This window comes from Myxocyprinus asiaticus, chromosome 28 (assembly GCF_019703515.2).
Source record: "Myxocyprinus asiaticus isolate MX2 ecotype Aquarium Trade chromosome 28, UBuf_Myxa_2, whole genome shotgun sequence".
In the NCBI taxonomy this organism is placed as follows: domain Eukaryota; kingdom Metazoa; phylum Chordata; class Actinopteri; order Cypriniformes; family Catostomidae; genus Myxocyprinus; species Myxocyprinus asiaticus.
The window spans coordinates 18374649-18390722 of NC_059371.1; the positions used below are offsets into that span (position 1 = coordinate 18374649).

The 16074-nt window shown below is 39.1% G+C and overlaps 1 protein-coding gene across 2 annotated transcripts in view; it reads right to left on the minus strand.

Annotated features, from left to right (window-relative positions):
- Positions 1-15463, minus strand: part of LOC127418496 (brefeldin A-inhibited guanine nucleotide-exchange protein 2-like) — a 43729-nt gene extending 28266 nt beyond the window's left edge. For both annotated transcript variants that reach the window (XR_007893500.1, XM_051659090.1), the window contains exons 1-14: positions 15127-15463; positions 12355-12385; positions 10474-10597; positions 9424-9570; positions 6918-7097; positions 5263-5563; positions 4695-4862; positions 4487-4605; positions 4181-4314; positions 3001-3235; positions 2691-2790; positions 2425-2564; positions 1938-2046; positions 1552-1741 (exon numbers count right to left, since the gene is read on the minus strand). Coding sequence is in view for 1 of the 2 variants with exons in the window: in XM_051659090.1 (XP_051515050.1) it covers positions 1552-1741; positions 1938-2046; positions 2425-2564; positions 2691-2790; positions 3001-3235; positions 4181-4314; positions 4487-4605; positions 4695-4862; positions 5263-5563; positions 6918-7097; positions 9424-9570; positions 10474-10597; positions 12355-12385; positions 15127-15292 (2144 nt within the window). In the remaining variant the exon portion in view is untranslated. The remainder of the gene's footprint in view (positions 1-1551; positions 1742-1937; positions 2047-2424; positions 2565-2690; positions 2791-3000; positions 3236-4180; positions 4315-4486; positions 4606-4694; positions 4863-5262; positions 5564-6917; positions 7098-9423; positions 9571-10473; positions 10598-12354; positions 12386-15126) is intronic.
- Positions 15464-16074: the final 611 nt, after the last annotated feature.

Here is a 16074-nt window from a genome sequence, read left to right on the forward strand (position 1 = left end):
ATAAGGTCTCACAGTTAACAGTGCATGTCAGAGCACAAACCAAGCCATGAAGTCCAAGGAATTGTCTGTAGACCTCCGAGACAGGATTGTATCGAGGCACAGATCTGGGGAAGGGTACAGAAAAATTTCTGCAGCATTGAAGGTCCCAATGAGCACAGTGGCCTCCATCATCTGTAAATGGAAGAAGTTTGGAACCACCAGGACTCTTCCTAGAAGAGCGACTGAGCGATCAGGGGAGAAGGGCCTTAGTCAGGGAGGTGACCAAGAACCCGATGGTCACTCTGACAGAGCTCCAGCATTTCTCTGTGGAGAGAGGAGAACCTTCCAGAAGAACAACCATCTCTGCAGCACTCCACCAATCAGGCCTGTATGGTAGAGTGGCCAGACGGAAGCCACTCCTCTGTAAAAGGCACATGACAGCCTGCCTGGAGTTTGCCAAAAGGCACCTGAAGGACTCTCAGACCATGAGTAACAAAGATTGAACTCTTTGGCCTGAACAGCAAGTGTCATGTCTGGAGGAAACCAGGCACCGCTCATCACCTGGCCAATAAAATCCCTACAGTGAAGCATGGTGGTGGCAGCATCATGCTGTGGGGATGTTTTTCAGCGGCAGTAACTGGGAGACTAGTCAGGATCGAGGGAAAGATGAATGCAGCAATGTACAGAGACATCCTTGATGAAAACCTGCTCCAGAGCACCCTGGACCTCAGACTGGGGTGAAGGTTCATCTTCCAACAGGACAACAACCCTAAGCACACAGCCAAGATAACAAAGGAGTGGCTCCGGGACAACTCTGTGAATGTCCTTGAGTGGCCCAGCAAGAGCCCAGACTTGAACCCGATTGAACATCTCTGAAGAGATCTGAAAATAGCTGTGCACCGACACTCCCCATCCAACCTGATGGAGCTTGAGAGGTCCTGCAAAGAAGAATGGGAGAAACTGCCCGTTTTTTTAATTGTAATAAATTTGCAAAGATTTCAAACAAACTTCTTTCATGTTGTCATTATGGGGTATTGTTTGTAGAATTTTGAGGAAAATAATGAATTTAATCAATTTTGGAATAAGGCTGTAAGATAACAAAATGTGGAAAAAGTGCAGCGCTGTGAATACTTTCCAGATGCACTGTACCTGCATTTGTATAACTCAAGTCTGAATGAATATAAAGACATCTTTATGGGTCTAAACTCCTGAAGAGAAATAGTCCAGTATCTCAAAGCAGCTGTAGCACGCATGCGCCAACCACCTGTGTATGCACGAACAGTCAAATGAAGTATACTTTGAAAAGCTAGCATTCGACTTTATGCAGGTGCTAAGTGTTTTCGTCAAAACATAAGTATACTTTGGGCTTGAGTATACAGCAAGATGTCCACATGCTTAACACAGTATGTCTGTGCATGTTTTAGCAGTAGCAGCAGCGTAGCAGATCTAGTCTTCCAAAATCCATTAATATGTCATACCAACATAACATGCTTAATCATTCAGAGAGTTGTCATGACTGATGTGTAAATGTAAATATAACTCAAAAAAGAAAAAGATGATTAAAACACTCACAGGTCGATCCCATGCTCAATAATCTCTTTCTGATGCTTGATGACCTCATACTGTTCAGGGTGATCTGGCTGATTCTGCTGAACACCAGATGACACGGTGGAGTCCAGAGAGCTCACACTGTCTCTGCGTGAGGACAGATGCTCAGGGAGCCTCCCATCTGCAATGTCGCCCTCTGCTGGACGCTCCTGACCTACAACACAGTACACCACAGTCTATTAAATCACAGAGAAATCTAAGCCCAGGACAAAGGAAACAACTAAACTTACGCCACATATTTAGCCTATAGCTACCAAAGTCGATTGTAAAAGACAATACCAGGGTCATACTTTAAAATTCTTGAAACATACAAAAAAGCAGCTCCACACAACTCCCCACAGCCATCTTACCGAGGTTGGCCTGCAGGTTTGGGTTGACGTACAAGTCTTTGCTCCATTCTACCATGCACTTCAGAATAGACACAAGACAATCCAGCCCTTTCTTTCTCAAACACAACTCCTGCAAATACATTTTTAACCAGTCAAAACTCAAATTAATTAATATTTCAGAAAACACCCCACGTCTTCCACTGGTTGTACAAACAGATCGTCCTGCCCCCAACTCACAGCCAGTGAGTATAATAGAGGCATGTTTTAATAGCGTCAGTGATTTTTAAAAAATTCAATATAATTGGCTTATCAATAGTTGACTCATTAAACTGGGAAATGAAAAATAATTTTAACATTGAAAAAAACTACACACATCAGTTTTAACATGTTTTTTGGTCTATACAGTGAACTGCATCGTATACCACTTTAATATAAAACGGACTTGTGTTATAAAGTGTATACTGACACAGTAGCCAGTATGTGGCTATTTGAAACCAGTGATAGCTACCTGTAAAGGCGTCATGCCGAGCTCCTGTCCACTCCTTCCCTGGGCGATTTTAGACAGATCATTTACTAGCCGCTCAAAAATGTTGGCAGCATTGAGATCACAGTCATAGTTTACATAAATGTCCACCACACACTGAGCATCTGCATGAGAAGAAGCAGGACTGACTCACCAATGGGTTTAAAATTAGACTCAATCTGTGAGCTTTAGACAAATGTGCACGTATTCAAGAAGAGTGCAAAGGTCACACTGCACATTTAGACACAGACCTGCACAAATGCGAGTCAGAGTCTGGATGACCATCCACTTGTGCTCAAAGGAGCTGGATGACGTCTCAAGGATGGTAAGAAAGATCTCCCTGAAGAACACCTGAGAGGAATGCGGTGTAGTTTCAGAAGAGGAACAAGCAAAAGATAGAAAAAGGAAAGAAATGGTGTGACATCATAGATTGAGAGACTTCTGTGCATGTCAAATTTCATTAATGCATAGGAATATTTGGCCCTTTTATAAGAAGACTAGTGATTTAGTGATGATTTGATAATGTTCATTTTTCTAAATGTCCATTATACAAGTCTTTACCTCAATCTGCATCTTGAGGTGCACTTTGAAGTAGGAAAGGAGGGTCAAGAAGATGGCGAGAGACAGTTCGAATACTTCAGGCACAGAAGAGACTCCATTTTTAGAGAGTGCCACACACAGGTATTGTTTGATAGCGTTCACAAACATCTCATGGGTTCTGAACACAGGTCCAGCACCCTGGAGCACAGACAGCAACAGCTGCAGAGAAACCACCTTAGAACGCAACTCGTGTGACCTGATAGAGACAAAAGGAATATAAAAAGAACAGGATTGAGTTACAGTAATCCGAACGTTGTGGCTAGTCCAATTCTTTTAAGAACAGAGAAAAATAAAAATAACAAACTTTGTCTGCCCTGTGCCTCATTAAAGGGAGTGTCCATTGTGAAGAAAGAACATGCAAAGTTCTTCCAAAAACATTACATTCAGTCTCAGTTTTTATGAGATTTTAAGAGATTACTATTAACTGGTCTGCTAAGAGCTTGGAAAAGTAATTAGCAGTCCAATAAGATGTCAGTTTATAAAAATAAGCCTAAAGATTTGTGCCATTACTAAACACTAGTAATACATTTCTGTCGCAATTTCTTAATTTCACATGTCAAGCTTTTATTTTGAATCAGATGTTTATTTTGACTTGAAGGCGTTTCTGGTGCTGTGTTTTTGACGGTAGTTTAACACTTCCTGACAAGATGTTTGTTGTACGACCCAATGTGATTACGTGCAAAATGCTGCGATTTAATTCTAATAATATACGATCTGCTGGCGCTGCATGCATCACAGTGAATTAGCGCTCTCCTGCCATCTACTACAATACACACAGTACGAAATACTAAAAATGTGGTGTATTCAGCATACGAGTGGCTTTAAACATTCCCTTTGCAGCGTGCAGCATATGAAGACTGTATATTTATTTGAATTAAAAATCACATCCATTTTTGCAACTTTACTTTAATTGTCCATTTCTGTTTAAATGGAGTATCAGAACACACACTCAAATGAGTGGGTGAGCATTTGAAAGCAGCAGTGTGTCAGCCAGACAGCGTGCGGGGACCAAATTGAGTCAGTGCTCGGTACTACGGGTACTGCAGAAACTCTGGTATCCTCTACATCACTACTTGCTTAACTTATTGTCTAACATTTCCATGATATGTACTGCAAATACATTTACTTGTTCAGTTCTTACTTTGGGTCTGGTGGTCCATCAGCCAGGGGCTTCATGGAGAGCTTGCAGAGGGAGCGGAACGCGAGAAAGGCGTCTTTCTGTAGGATGTGGGAGAAGCGGGTAGCTGTCTGACCACCCTGCATGCTTTCTGCATCCTGCTCATACAAGGAACAACAGACCAGACCACAATAATGAGTCTTTAGTCCAACTGTGTGTTACGTATCATATGTCTCATATTTAACAAATGAAAAACAAATGAAAAAATGTATTCACACAGCCCAACATAATAAAATTGTAAAGTAATAAAAAATTAAAAGTAACATGCACCAGAATATCTGTGGAGGACTCAGAACCACGATCATCCACCATTCCGTTCATCTGCTGTGTATCTAGCTGGACAACAGGGGCCGGCACTTTTGTTTCTGAGTCTGAATGCTGATCTAAACCTGTTGAACAAGCTACGAGTTACTACTATATCATAGCATATTCAAAGGCATAATAAACGATTTTATATGCAGATTCCAGTGCAACTCACCTCCTTCAACAGAGCTATCTCCCAGGCCACTGTCTGGCTCAGTTTCACCCAGAACCTCATTGGCTGCTTCGGTTTCAGAGCTCAAGGGCTGAAGGCCCTCCTCTTCTGGAACACCTCCTGACACTGATGGCTCGACAGCTGGTTGGTCTAACTCCTGAGTCTCTGAGTCTTTAAGAGAAGACAAAAACACAGCCCAGAAGACAACAGTGACTGACTGATTTTGCTCTGTAAGTCTTTTCCTTCTTTCCTTTAACTGTAAGAAATGTAACAGAATGTAAAAAATAGAATGCACCTGGTACTAAAGAAACATACAAGAGAAATGTTAATGGAATATATTTGGTATATCTCTATCCCATTATATTATAACTGGTAGATATTTTGGTAAATATTTTTAACATGATTAAACAAAGGTTGGAGAAATGCCATGCCAAAAAGAAAACCGTATACGTTTCTGACTCTGTAAACAGATATAGGAACACTTTACTAAATGTGCATCAAAACGTCATACAACGTAACAGGAAGTCAGTTCAGTGGCCTCATATTTCATATACATGTACATTTTTTATACCTGGGTCTGGAATTTCCTTTGTGCTCTGTTTATTCATGGCACACTCCTCCTCTGACTGGCTGTTGATTGAGGATAAGCCTTGCGGGGTGGAGGGAGTGGAGGGGACCCCTTGAGGACTGAGAGACGGGGATGGGGAACCGTTCTGTTCTGAGCGGGCTCGTCCGATCCATGGTGATCCAGAACCTCGACCTGGAGTTGGGGAAGGGTTTTGGGTCACAGGTGAAGGGTTACTGGATACTGGTGAGGGATTGCACAGCTGCAGACGTTGTCTGTCTTTCTCCGCTTCCTGAGCTTCCAGAGCCTGTAAGACAGCAGTTAAGACAACTTTAGCGTAACATAATTCATTCTCAGGTTTAATTATCACTTGATTTGTGGTCAATTGTAGAGGTCTACAAGGACCTTAAAATGAAACCCGTACCCGAGACCCTACCCGGCCTGAACGGTACCGTCAGACCCGAACCTGAAATTGCTTACTCTATTTATAATTTCTTCTTCTAGCAATTATTGTTGCTTTATGCAAGCATCCAGGGCAACATTCATAACAGAGTTGTAACAGTAAACATACACAGTTTTAACAAGGCACAGCAACCCATTAGCAAACCAGAGCAGAAGGAAAAAAACACATTGGTTTACCGTTTATCAAGCGCCAAAACTTTGCTTGGTGCAGAGCGGTTTGGAATAATGTGAAACAATGTAACAGTCACATAAAATCCTTTTTGCAGACAGAACTTGTTCAGAACACCTGTGCTAAAAACAAGCTGGACACACAGCAACGAATGTTTTTGAAACTGTTAAAAAATGTGCCAGTCCTGCGTGAGACACTGTTACGGTGTAACAATCAAAGGCATCCGCCCAGCATGTGTTTACATAGGAAAACAACGGGAAAAACAGAGCAGCCCCAAACGCGTCCGTTCGCATGTGTCTGTAAGTGAGAGCGCGAGCACAAAACAAGATAGGTAGCCCTGTTTATTTTTTCATTAATTACAAATCCGAACCAACCTGAAGTCATACTTGGAAAAACTAATATAAACCTAGCCCAAAACCTGGCAGTTTCTTAGGTCCTGTCAGGCTCGAGTCGGATTACAGACCTCTAGTCAACTGCGGCATTCCGCAAGTCAAATATTTGCGTATGATGACCACTAAATTGTGTAAGTGAACATTGTCCAGGTAACCGATTTCCTGCATAGCTGTGCTAATTTCAGGTCTCTTGTATGAAACCGTGGTTATTCACATAATAAAATAATTAATTAAAACTAAAATAAATATTTCACATCTATATATGAACTTTTTGGTAGCTGTGTTATTTCTTTGACAAGTAGCTGTGTAATAAGCAAGATAATGTACAGTCAGCTGGTCATTATGCCCTTATTTCCACACTTTGAATGTTTTTAGTTTTTAACAGAGCATAACTAGAAAAATGTACATTTACCATTTACTATAGAAATTTCGATGTTTAAAGAATGTATTAATTTCCATGACTTTTCCAGGCTTGGAAGTCACAATTTAAAATTCACTAATATTTTCTATGACTGTAGGTACCCTGGGTTTATTTTTGTGATAATGGCCACTCACTGTACAGTATACCTTATATAGTTTTCTGCTTATTCTGAATAACAACCCATTCAGTGCAGCAGTAGGATAAGCTTTGAACTTACCGCCTGGTTCTCCATACGGGTGAAGATGACATTAAGCATCTGTGTGAGAGTGGCCTTGGCCGTGGTCTGGTTGATCAGGTTGCGGCTGGCCAGGTAGATGTTGTAGCAGGTGCGCACAGTGAGGAGAATTGTTCCCTCGTGGATCTCTATGTGTGGCGATGTCACAGCTGTCAGAAGAGCCTGCAAAGAGACACAATGATCTGTATCATGCTCTCACAACATATGCTATATTGGATATATTAATACAATTTGAATCCAGGGACAACAAGTTTATAGCTAAGGATTCTGCAGGTAAATCCTGACACTGATGACAAACAATTAAGATAAAATGCCCTAATGAGGTCTTTGATGGGTGGCCCTCTCAAACAATCAAGTGAGCTTATGTACACAACTTAGTGGCAAAACTAAATCTTACTGCAAACTAATGATGTTGGAGAACATTAGTAACAGCTTACTCAAGAAGGTGCCCTACCCCCTAATGCAAACTACTACTCTCTTTATTTAAACGACTTTTTCCTCTCCATTTATAGTCTACCAGAAGATCGGTCACACAGCATGCTTGTCAACTATGATAAGAGTTAGGCTTGAATAATAAACAAAAGAACCTTTGAACCTTAATATGCAAGTTATGTGGCAAATCTAATAAGTGTTCTCAAATAACATTAGCATTCACAGTGGCGTCTCTACACAAGGGCAGTGCCCCACCCGATGCGGCGCTGTTGTGCAAAATGCATGGCATAATCAAATTTATATTAAGTGATAATATAATTTAAAATGTTAAAAAGACAACAGTAGATTGTTTTTTTTTTTTATTTTTATAAAGGTCTGTAGTGTTTAATCGCCATTTAATCATCCTCATTTGCTTTGCATGGGGCTAGCCCGTAGTTCTCCATGTTAATGAAGGGACATTAGGAGAATGTCATGCACATGTGTAAAGAGCATTCAATGATAGACTGAGGGGCACATTTGCCTTTGCCCCTGAGCCAATCAAAAGCTTTGATCATTTGTATGTCAAGATGACATGGTCCTCTGAAGTTACCACTTTTGGTTGCTGACCTGCATAGTGAACTTAAAGGGATAGTTCACCCGAAAATGAAAAATCTCTTATCATTTACTCACCCTTATACCGTCCCAGGTGTGAATGACTTTTTTCTTCAGCAGAACATACGTCATGCGAGAGGCAGCATGAACTGATTCCCCTTATGGACACACATTGGAGAGCGACCGGAAGTAAACAATTATAGTGAAAAGGACATAAATATTTATCCATTTCTCACCCAAAGCGATCGTATCACTTAAATATACATTAATTTAACCACTGGAGTCGTATGGATTACTTTAACCACGATTGTCTGTGCTTTTTTCAGCTTTGAAGTGCTGATCACCATTCACTTGCATTGTATGGACCTACAGAGCTGAGATAATCTTCTAAAAAAACCTTCATTTGTGTTCTGCTGAAGAAAGAAAGTCATACACATCTGGGATGGCATGAGAGTAAATGATGAGAGAATTTTTTGGGGGGAGAACATCTCTTTAATTGGTAAGTCAAGGTAACTTTATTCTATGTGTTGGTGGTTGGCTTAAAGCGTACCACTCATCGTTTTAATAAACTGTATGCCATTGCTTTGAGGTGTTGTTGATTGGTTTGTATTAGATAACAATAACTGCAACATTCAGAGTCTTTCATTTTGATTTGTTTTGTGACGCTGTTCATGTGAGTAAGATAATATGCACAGCCTTTGACGATTTGCATATATCTAGTTTGCTTTCCTGCTCACTTGAGCTTTTTGACGTGGATGTGTACTTCTTAATGGTGTTTTGTGTTGAGATTAAATTATTTGGGATGGTTGTGCAGGGCATCATGTTGGGTTAGGCAATCGATTGTTTGTGCCACAAACAGAAATAATGAGCCTGAGACAACACTGAACATTTAACTAACTAATATTTAACTTCTGTAAATTAAATGCCACCCCCCAGTGTCTAGGGTGACTTGGGTTGGTTGACGTTGATGCTGAATACAAAAGCCACTGGTATTTTAGCATGAGCTACACTGCAGAGCAAGGTGAACGTATTACAAACCCTGACACTAAACTAAGCGATTCTGTGTCCTAACTTTGTTTTGAAACTAGAGGTTAGATTAAAAACAGTGCATTATCAAAAGAAAATTATTTTGGGAGTTGGCCTCCATTTAGTTTCATTATATAACAAAGTATCAAACCAATTTGTATTTATGTTAACAAAATACATGCACTAAAATGACCTGGTGAAAAGTAACAAAAAAAGAACCAGAAAAGTAAAGCTCTGGGATAAAATGTAGCATCATTTGTATGCAGATGCCACTAGTTTGATTTTGCATACAATTCAATGACATTCAAAAATTGTAAGTGTAACTGTAAGTGTCTAAATAATTTGGTCCCACAGTATATCTACTACTAACTACCTTTAAAAGAAAACTAAAGGGTTGCAGTCTGTGAAAACAAGGTGCCATGATGGAGAATTTTCTCACCTTAATGATTTGTAGCTGTACCCCCTCATCAGTCTGCGGTCCCTGAAAGCAGTTGCAGATGGTCTCCACCAGCCGGTCAATCAGCCTTTTTCCTGGAGCTCCACTGTCAGGGGCGTTCCCCGTGATGTGACCATACGCAATGAGTTTCTGTGGAGATGTGAGAGAAAGTAGGTGAGGCGCTATGTGATCATTAATCCAAGTATAAAGCTATGAGCTACAGAACTGAAATTCCAAAAATAATGATTGCTTTCAGTCAGCCTTCCCAAATACTCCCCCATCTGCCATTGGTCTGGATAGACAGATAGTCCCTGCCCCAAACTCATGTCATTGGTTGAGCCAATTTTGCTGTGCTGGGCTTGTTGGGATCCTCAAACAGAGCAATGTTTTGATAACAGCACAGTCACAGTGTTTATACTTTTTTATTTCTGGGAAATTAACCTACCAATGGATTACATATAGTTGCCTCTGCATATTAAGAAGCTGGGATAGGAGAAAGTATTTTAACAAACAAATTACACACTTCACCTTAACCCTAAAGAGGGCAAGAATCTAAAGGTACCTCTGAAAATTAATTCACTGCTCTTTTCCAACACATTAGGGCCCACATAATACATGTTTCCACTAAAATATTATATTTTTAAAATATAATTTTAAAAACTGTAGAAACAAACTCAGTCAACTGTCCTCTCATAAAATGCTGCAATGTTACATTTAGATCAAGATTGTGAGTTGATGCTAGACTTTATCTACAAAGTCACATAACCTCAGTATTAGCAGGGACCCCCTTTTCAATATTTTTCAAAATAATCTAACTGACTCACTCATTGCTAATCCCCCTAGCCCCTTGTTTGTATTCTCCAGGAATAAAACTTTTTAGGGTTAAAGAACTATACAAACTAAAAACCTTTCAAAGTGTTTTCAACTGAAATTCTGCAGCAGGCCTGTGCGTTATGGTTACAGTGTTAAATTAGAGCAGTATAATGTATGGCACTGCAGACGTGTGAATACCAAGTGGGCAAGACTTTACGATACTGAGCACTCTTTGCATACCTGCAAACAGTCGAGAGAGGTGCTGACAATCCGCGGGGACTTTGACTGACACGCCAGCTCGAATGGCAGGACATACTTGTCAGCTTCAACGTAATTGGCTCTGGGTGGAACAACAGTGCCATCTCTGGTGCACACACAGAATTCACAGCACACATTACTATGCAGTACTGCAATATAGCCTACCTCTTTTATTTTAGGTTAACCTAAGTTAACAAATGGGTCAATGATGTGACACTCATTTATTTTTTATTTTTTTACAGATCTATTAAATTATTCAAAAACACATAAAAACTGTAATTCTCAAAAATGACAATTACTTGAATACACATCTTCTATAATGAACATGTTTCAAAGTCATGAGTCATTTTGATATTTTTCCTGCGGCTTAAAGTAAAAAATGTAACGTGGTGTAACCGTCCAGAGACAGTCAATCAAAAAAAAAATATAAACATTTAAAAATAGTAATAATAATAATTTGTCACATTAAAAGCGAAATTCTTGAAAAAATATATGTTGGCATAAGTAGCACAGAACAATCTTTTAATAATATTTATCAGTGAAACAATTGTGTTTTAAAACGTGATTCATATTTGGAAAACTTTTTTCCACCAAATTAGTCATGTGAAGTTACCAAGATGTAGGTAGCCATTTTGTTGTTTACGTTGACAAACCATGAAACTGAGAGGACGCCTTTTTGACCCTTAAAGGGATAGTTAACCCAAAATGAAAATTCTCTCATCATTTACTCACCCTCATGCTATCCCAGATGTGTATGACTTTCTTTCTTCTGCAGAACACAAATGTCAGATTTTTAGAAGATTATTTCAGCTCTGTAGGTCCAAACAATGCAAGTGAATGATGACCAAAAATGTTGAAGCTCCAAAAGCAATAAACACAGCATGAAAGTAATACACAAGACTCCAGTGGTTAAATTCCAATCTTCAGAAGAGATATGATAGGTGTGGGTGAGAAACAGATCAATATTTAATTCCTTTTTTTACTATAAATTCTCCTCCTTGCCCAGTAGGTGGCAAAAAAAAATAAAAAAAATAAACAAAGAATCGAAAGTGGAGATCCACACTTATCTTGTTGCTTCTGAAGATATGAATTTAACCACTGGAGTCTTATGGATTACTTTAATGCTTCCTTTATATGCTTTTGGAGCTTAAAAATGTAGGTACCCATTCACTTGCATTGTGAGGACCTACAGAGCTGAAATATTCTTCTACAAATCTTCGTTTGTGTTCAGCAGAAGAAAGAAAGTCATACACATCTGGGATGACATGAGGGAGAGTAAATTATGACAGAATTTTCATTGTTTGGATGAACTAACCCTTAAAGACAGATTTTTTGACGTTTTTATGAAAAGACACATTTTGATCAGGTCATGTGCTTATTAAATCTTCATTAAGTCATTAAATCTTTTTTTTTTTCTTGTAGAAAATGCTCTACATGTTTTTCAAAAATGTATGAAACCAAATTGGGCAAAAAGATTACATTTTCATGAACTTGTCGTGTGTTTTAAATTAGATTTTTAAAAGATTTCTAATTTTTATTACCTCCGACAAACTAACTGTTTAATTACCAAATAGCAAATATTTCAATCTTCCTGCCAGTAGCATTAAATAGAGTTCTTTGTTAAGTTTTCAGGATTTAAATAAACAGCTAAGGAACGGAATGAGTGTGACCACTGACCAGTGTCTGAAATTGTTACATAACCACTATGGTTCAAAATAAAGATGATGCATTAAGCTCTAGAGAGTATTTTCAAAAAGCAAAATGAGAGCTCTTTTATGTTACGTCAACATTTCGATTAACCTAAAAAGAGGATTTGGACGGATAAATCGATGATGTCTTTTGGTGAATGAGATGTAAACTTACTTCTGCTTTTCCAGCTCAAGCTTGATTTCATCTATAAAAAAATAACAGGCAAAAGAAGAGACAAATTAACACATGAAGACACCCTTGCATCACTCAAGACTGTTGATGATGATGATGATACAACCTCCTTCAAAACAAACAAACCAAAAAGAGAAGGCTAATTCAGAAAATAAACGAACACACACATTTACAGAAGCAGATAGATTCTCTGACTTATTTATGAACCAACGCAGTGTCTTATTGCAATTTACACTAGTATCAAGCTCTCTAGGCCTAAAGCTTTTTAGCTATTGCTAAACAAGCAAGTCAAATTATGTGCTCAGTCAAGGCTAAGTTCTGTAGGATTTTTAAATTAACTGGAATTCCCAGAGTGAAATGTGGTGATGGGGTAGAAATAACACCTACAGCTGGGAATATGTGCCCTAATACTGCCAGAGCAAAAATACACAAGCGATACCTACTATAAGACTGCCAACTCAGCAAGAAATGTTCCAGGTCACTATGTGCCATGCATCTACGAATCCCATTAAAGGTGGAAATGAGGCCTATTTGTAGGCAAATGAAGTGTACTTCACATATCACCAGTGGTTAATGAAGAGAGCATAATTTTAGCTTCTTTCATTTAAAAATGGTCAAGGTAGACAACATAAGATGTTATGAGACTGAGCAAGTTGCATTAGTGCCATGAATCTGTTTTCCTTTGTCTCTGATTAATAGGAACAACCAAAATAAATAAATTCCAGAATAGTTTTTAAAGGGATAGTTCACCCAAAAATAAAATTCTCTCATCATTTTCTCGCCCTCATGCCATCCTAGATGTGTTTGACTGACTTTCTTCAGCAGAACACAAATGAAGATTTTTAGAAAAATCTCTCAGCTTTGTAGGTCCATACAAAGCAAGTGAATGGTGATCAGACATTTGTAGATCCAAAAATCACATAAAGGAAATAAAAGTAATCCATTTGATTCCAGTTTTTAAATCCATATCTTCAGACGTGAGATAATAGGTGTGGAGGAGAAACAACAATATTGAAGTCCTTTTTTTTTCTCTAAATTTCCACTTTAACTTTCACTTTCAGATGTGAAAGTGAAACTAAATGGGCACCACATGTGACTTACAGATGTAAAAGTTAAAGTGGAGATTTAGAGTATTAAAAAAAAAAAGGACTTAAATGTTGATCTGTTTCTCATCCACACGTATTATATTGTAAATACTTAACACCTTCTATATATATTTAAATACTTAAGTCATATGTTCCCTTTGATGTTTGGAGCTACAGAAGTCTGATCACCATTAACTTGCATTGTATGGACCTACAGAGCTGAAATATTCTTCTAAAAATCTTAATTTGTGTTCAGCAGAAGAAAGAAAGTCATACACATCTGGGATGACATGAGGGTGAGTAAATGATGAGAGAATTTTCATTTTTGGGTGAACTATACATTTAATTCCATTTGGGCGCCAATAAGTTCAAGTTCTTCTAATTTAAATTCATTATTTTTTATTATCAGGCAGCCATCTGCTTGCAACAAAGCACAGGAAGCTATACTTAAGCAATATCACATTTCACAAGATGCATGCTCACAATGTATTGTGAACCATGCTGTAAGCAAGCTGTACCTGACTACCTGAGATATATTGCATTTTTTCAGGTAAAATAGCTCGGCGCTAAATAGGAAACTGAGATATTGTGTATACTATACTGTATAAGCCATGGCCTAGCAGTGAATCCGGATGTATGCTGGACTGTGTAAATAGGCCTTTGGCAATAAACCTCATTCACATGAAGCGGTAATGAGGGTAGAGGGAGTGTCTGTTTGAATGAAAGTGCCAGGAAGAACATACACTCAAACAAACCCATGGTAAAATAGCATTACATCAACTGCTGAAACGTGCAGACAAGCAATTCTCCACACATGATCAGGATTATACCCTAAATAAAATATACTTAAGAAATAAACAACAAAATGAAGTTTAAGATGAAATTCAGTCCACATTGCAATTGGAATATAAGCTGTTTGGGGCATTTACTTCAAATGAACTAATCTTTGCTTTTGGCAAGCAGGAAAACTCCAGAACAAAGGTTAGATGTTGGAAAAGCTCGCTAAGAAACGAGATCCTCCTGCCTCAACAAGTGTTCGTTAACTTAGTAAATAAGTAATGCAATCAGAGGCGGGACGAGCTGAATGAGTCGGACCTGCATTTCCAGCTCACGTATGATCTGACAATGTGGGATAAGTATTCCGGAAGTGGCAGCAACAACGGGGAATTTCGAGCGAGCAGCTAACGTCATCACCACACATGAAAACGATATTGTTCATTTATATGTGACAAATGAATAACAGCAGTCTAAGCACACGAAATAGGGCCACCGTTTATCAACGCACTTAAAGTGCCACGCACAATACACGTCGATCCTATTTGTAATCAATAACAGAGCTATAAAAAAAAAATGTGTCTGTTAATAAATGGTGTAATAAAATATTATTCTTTGTTAGTTCATGAAACATAATGTATTAACTAATGTTAAAGAATAGAATATTATTGTAAAGTGTTAGCGCAACATCTATCTGCTAAATGCATCTCATTCATTATAAAGGAACAGTCTAATTCCCAAGACAATATTATAAACATTACAGTCTGATCTGACTGATGTCTAGTGGAATGACGTTAGCTCGCGAACTAGGCTTTAATCATTTTAAGATATCAGTCGGCAGTGGCAGCCACATGTTCAGATCTCCTCGTGGAGAAACAGAAATGATGATAATCACCCAGCGCTACTTGACAAGCCTTGCGCAGCTGGTTGTGCTGGCTCCTCTTCACCTCCTTATCCGCGAGGATTTTCTCCAGCGCCCGAGACAGAAACATGCTCTTGGTGCTCAGGCTTGCTGTCTGCGTATGCCGTCGATGGATTTCCAGCTGTTCCTGTTCTTTCATCTCTCGGTCGACGTGTGGAAATAGTCCCTCAGGCCGTCATCGCTGGCCCGTTCCCTGCGGTTCGGCAGGTGTGTGTATGAGGGTGCCAGGAGCGGGCTGACGTTGTCGCTGGTTCAGTCGGGGGCAGTTAGTCGCGGCTGCTATCTCAGCACTGCGTCGCCATGTTGGCCGCGCGTCACGTCACGTCACGTCACGTGACCCTCAGGCTTTTACACTGATGTGTACTTTTCGACCATGATTTGGGTGAGCTGGACTTGAATGGTGGGGGCGCATGTTTTTAATCTGAGTGGTTCTGGTTTGTGCATATGGGGGTAAAACATTGCATGGGTAAGTGCAATGTCCAAGACAGCACTTGGTCAGATCATTGACAGACAATTCTGCCTTAACGCTATGAGGACAGGGTATCACTATATCACACACAGTTTGACAATCAAACTGATTTCATGTTAACTGTGAAAACATCTCAGTAGTATTAATTCAGTTCATTCATTGGCTTTGCTTTCAGTTATCATTTTCTATGCAAATTATTTAAAAGTTGGTAAAGAATCTTGGGAAGTTCAAATTTATTTGGAACGAATTATTAACAGCTTGCCCTGTCAAAATCCCAGTCCAAATCAGAAGAGGATACACTTTTTTAAAAAAAAGGAAGATTCACACTTACCTTGGTTGAACCACATTAAAATGAATCAAAAAGCACTCCAGACACTTCCGATACAATCATATGCATTGTCATATCCAGGGGTAAACTACTGGGACTATTTGCAAAGACCTTGTTTTAGGAA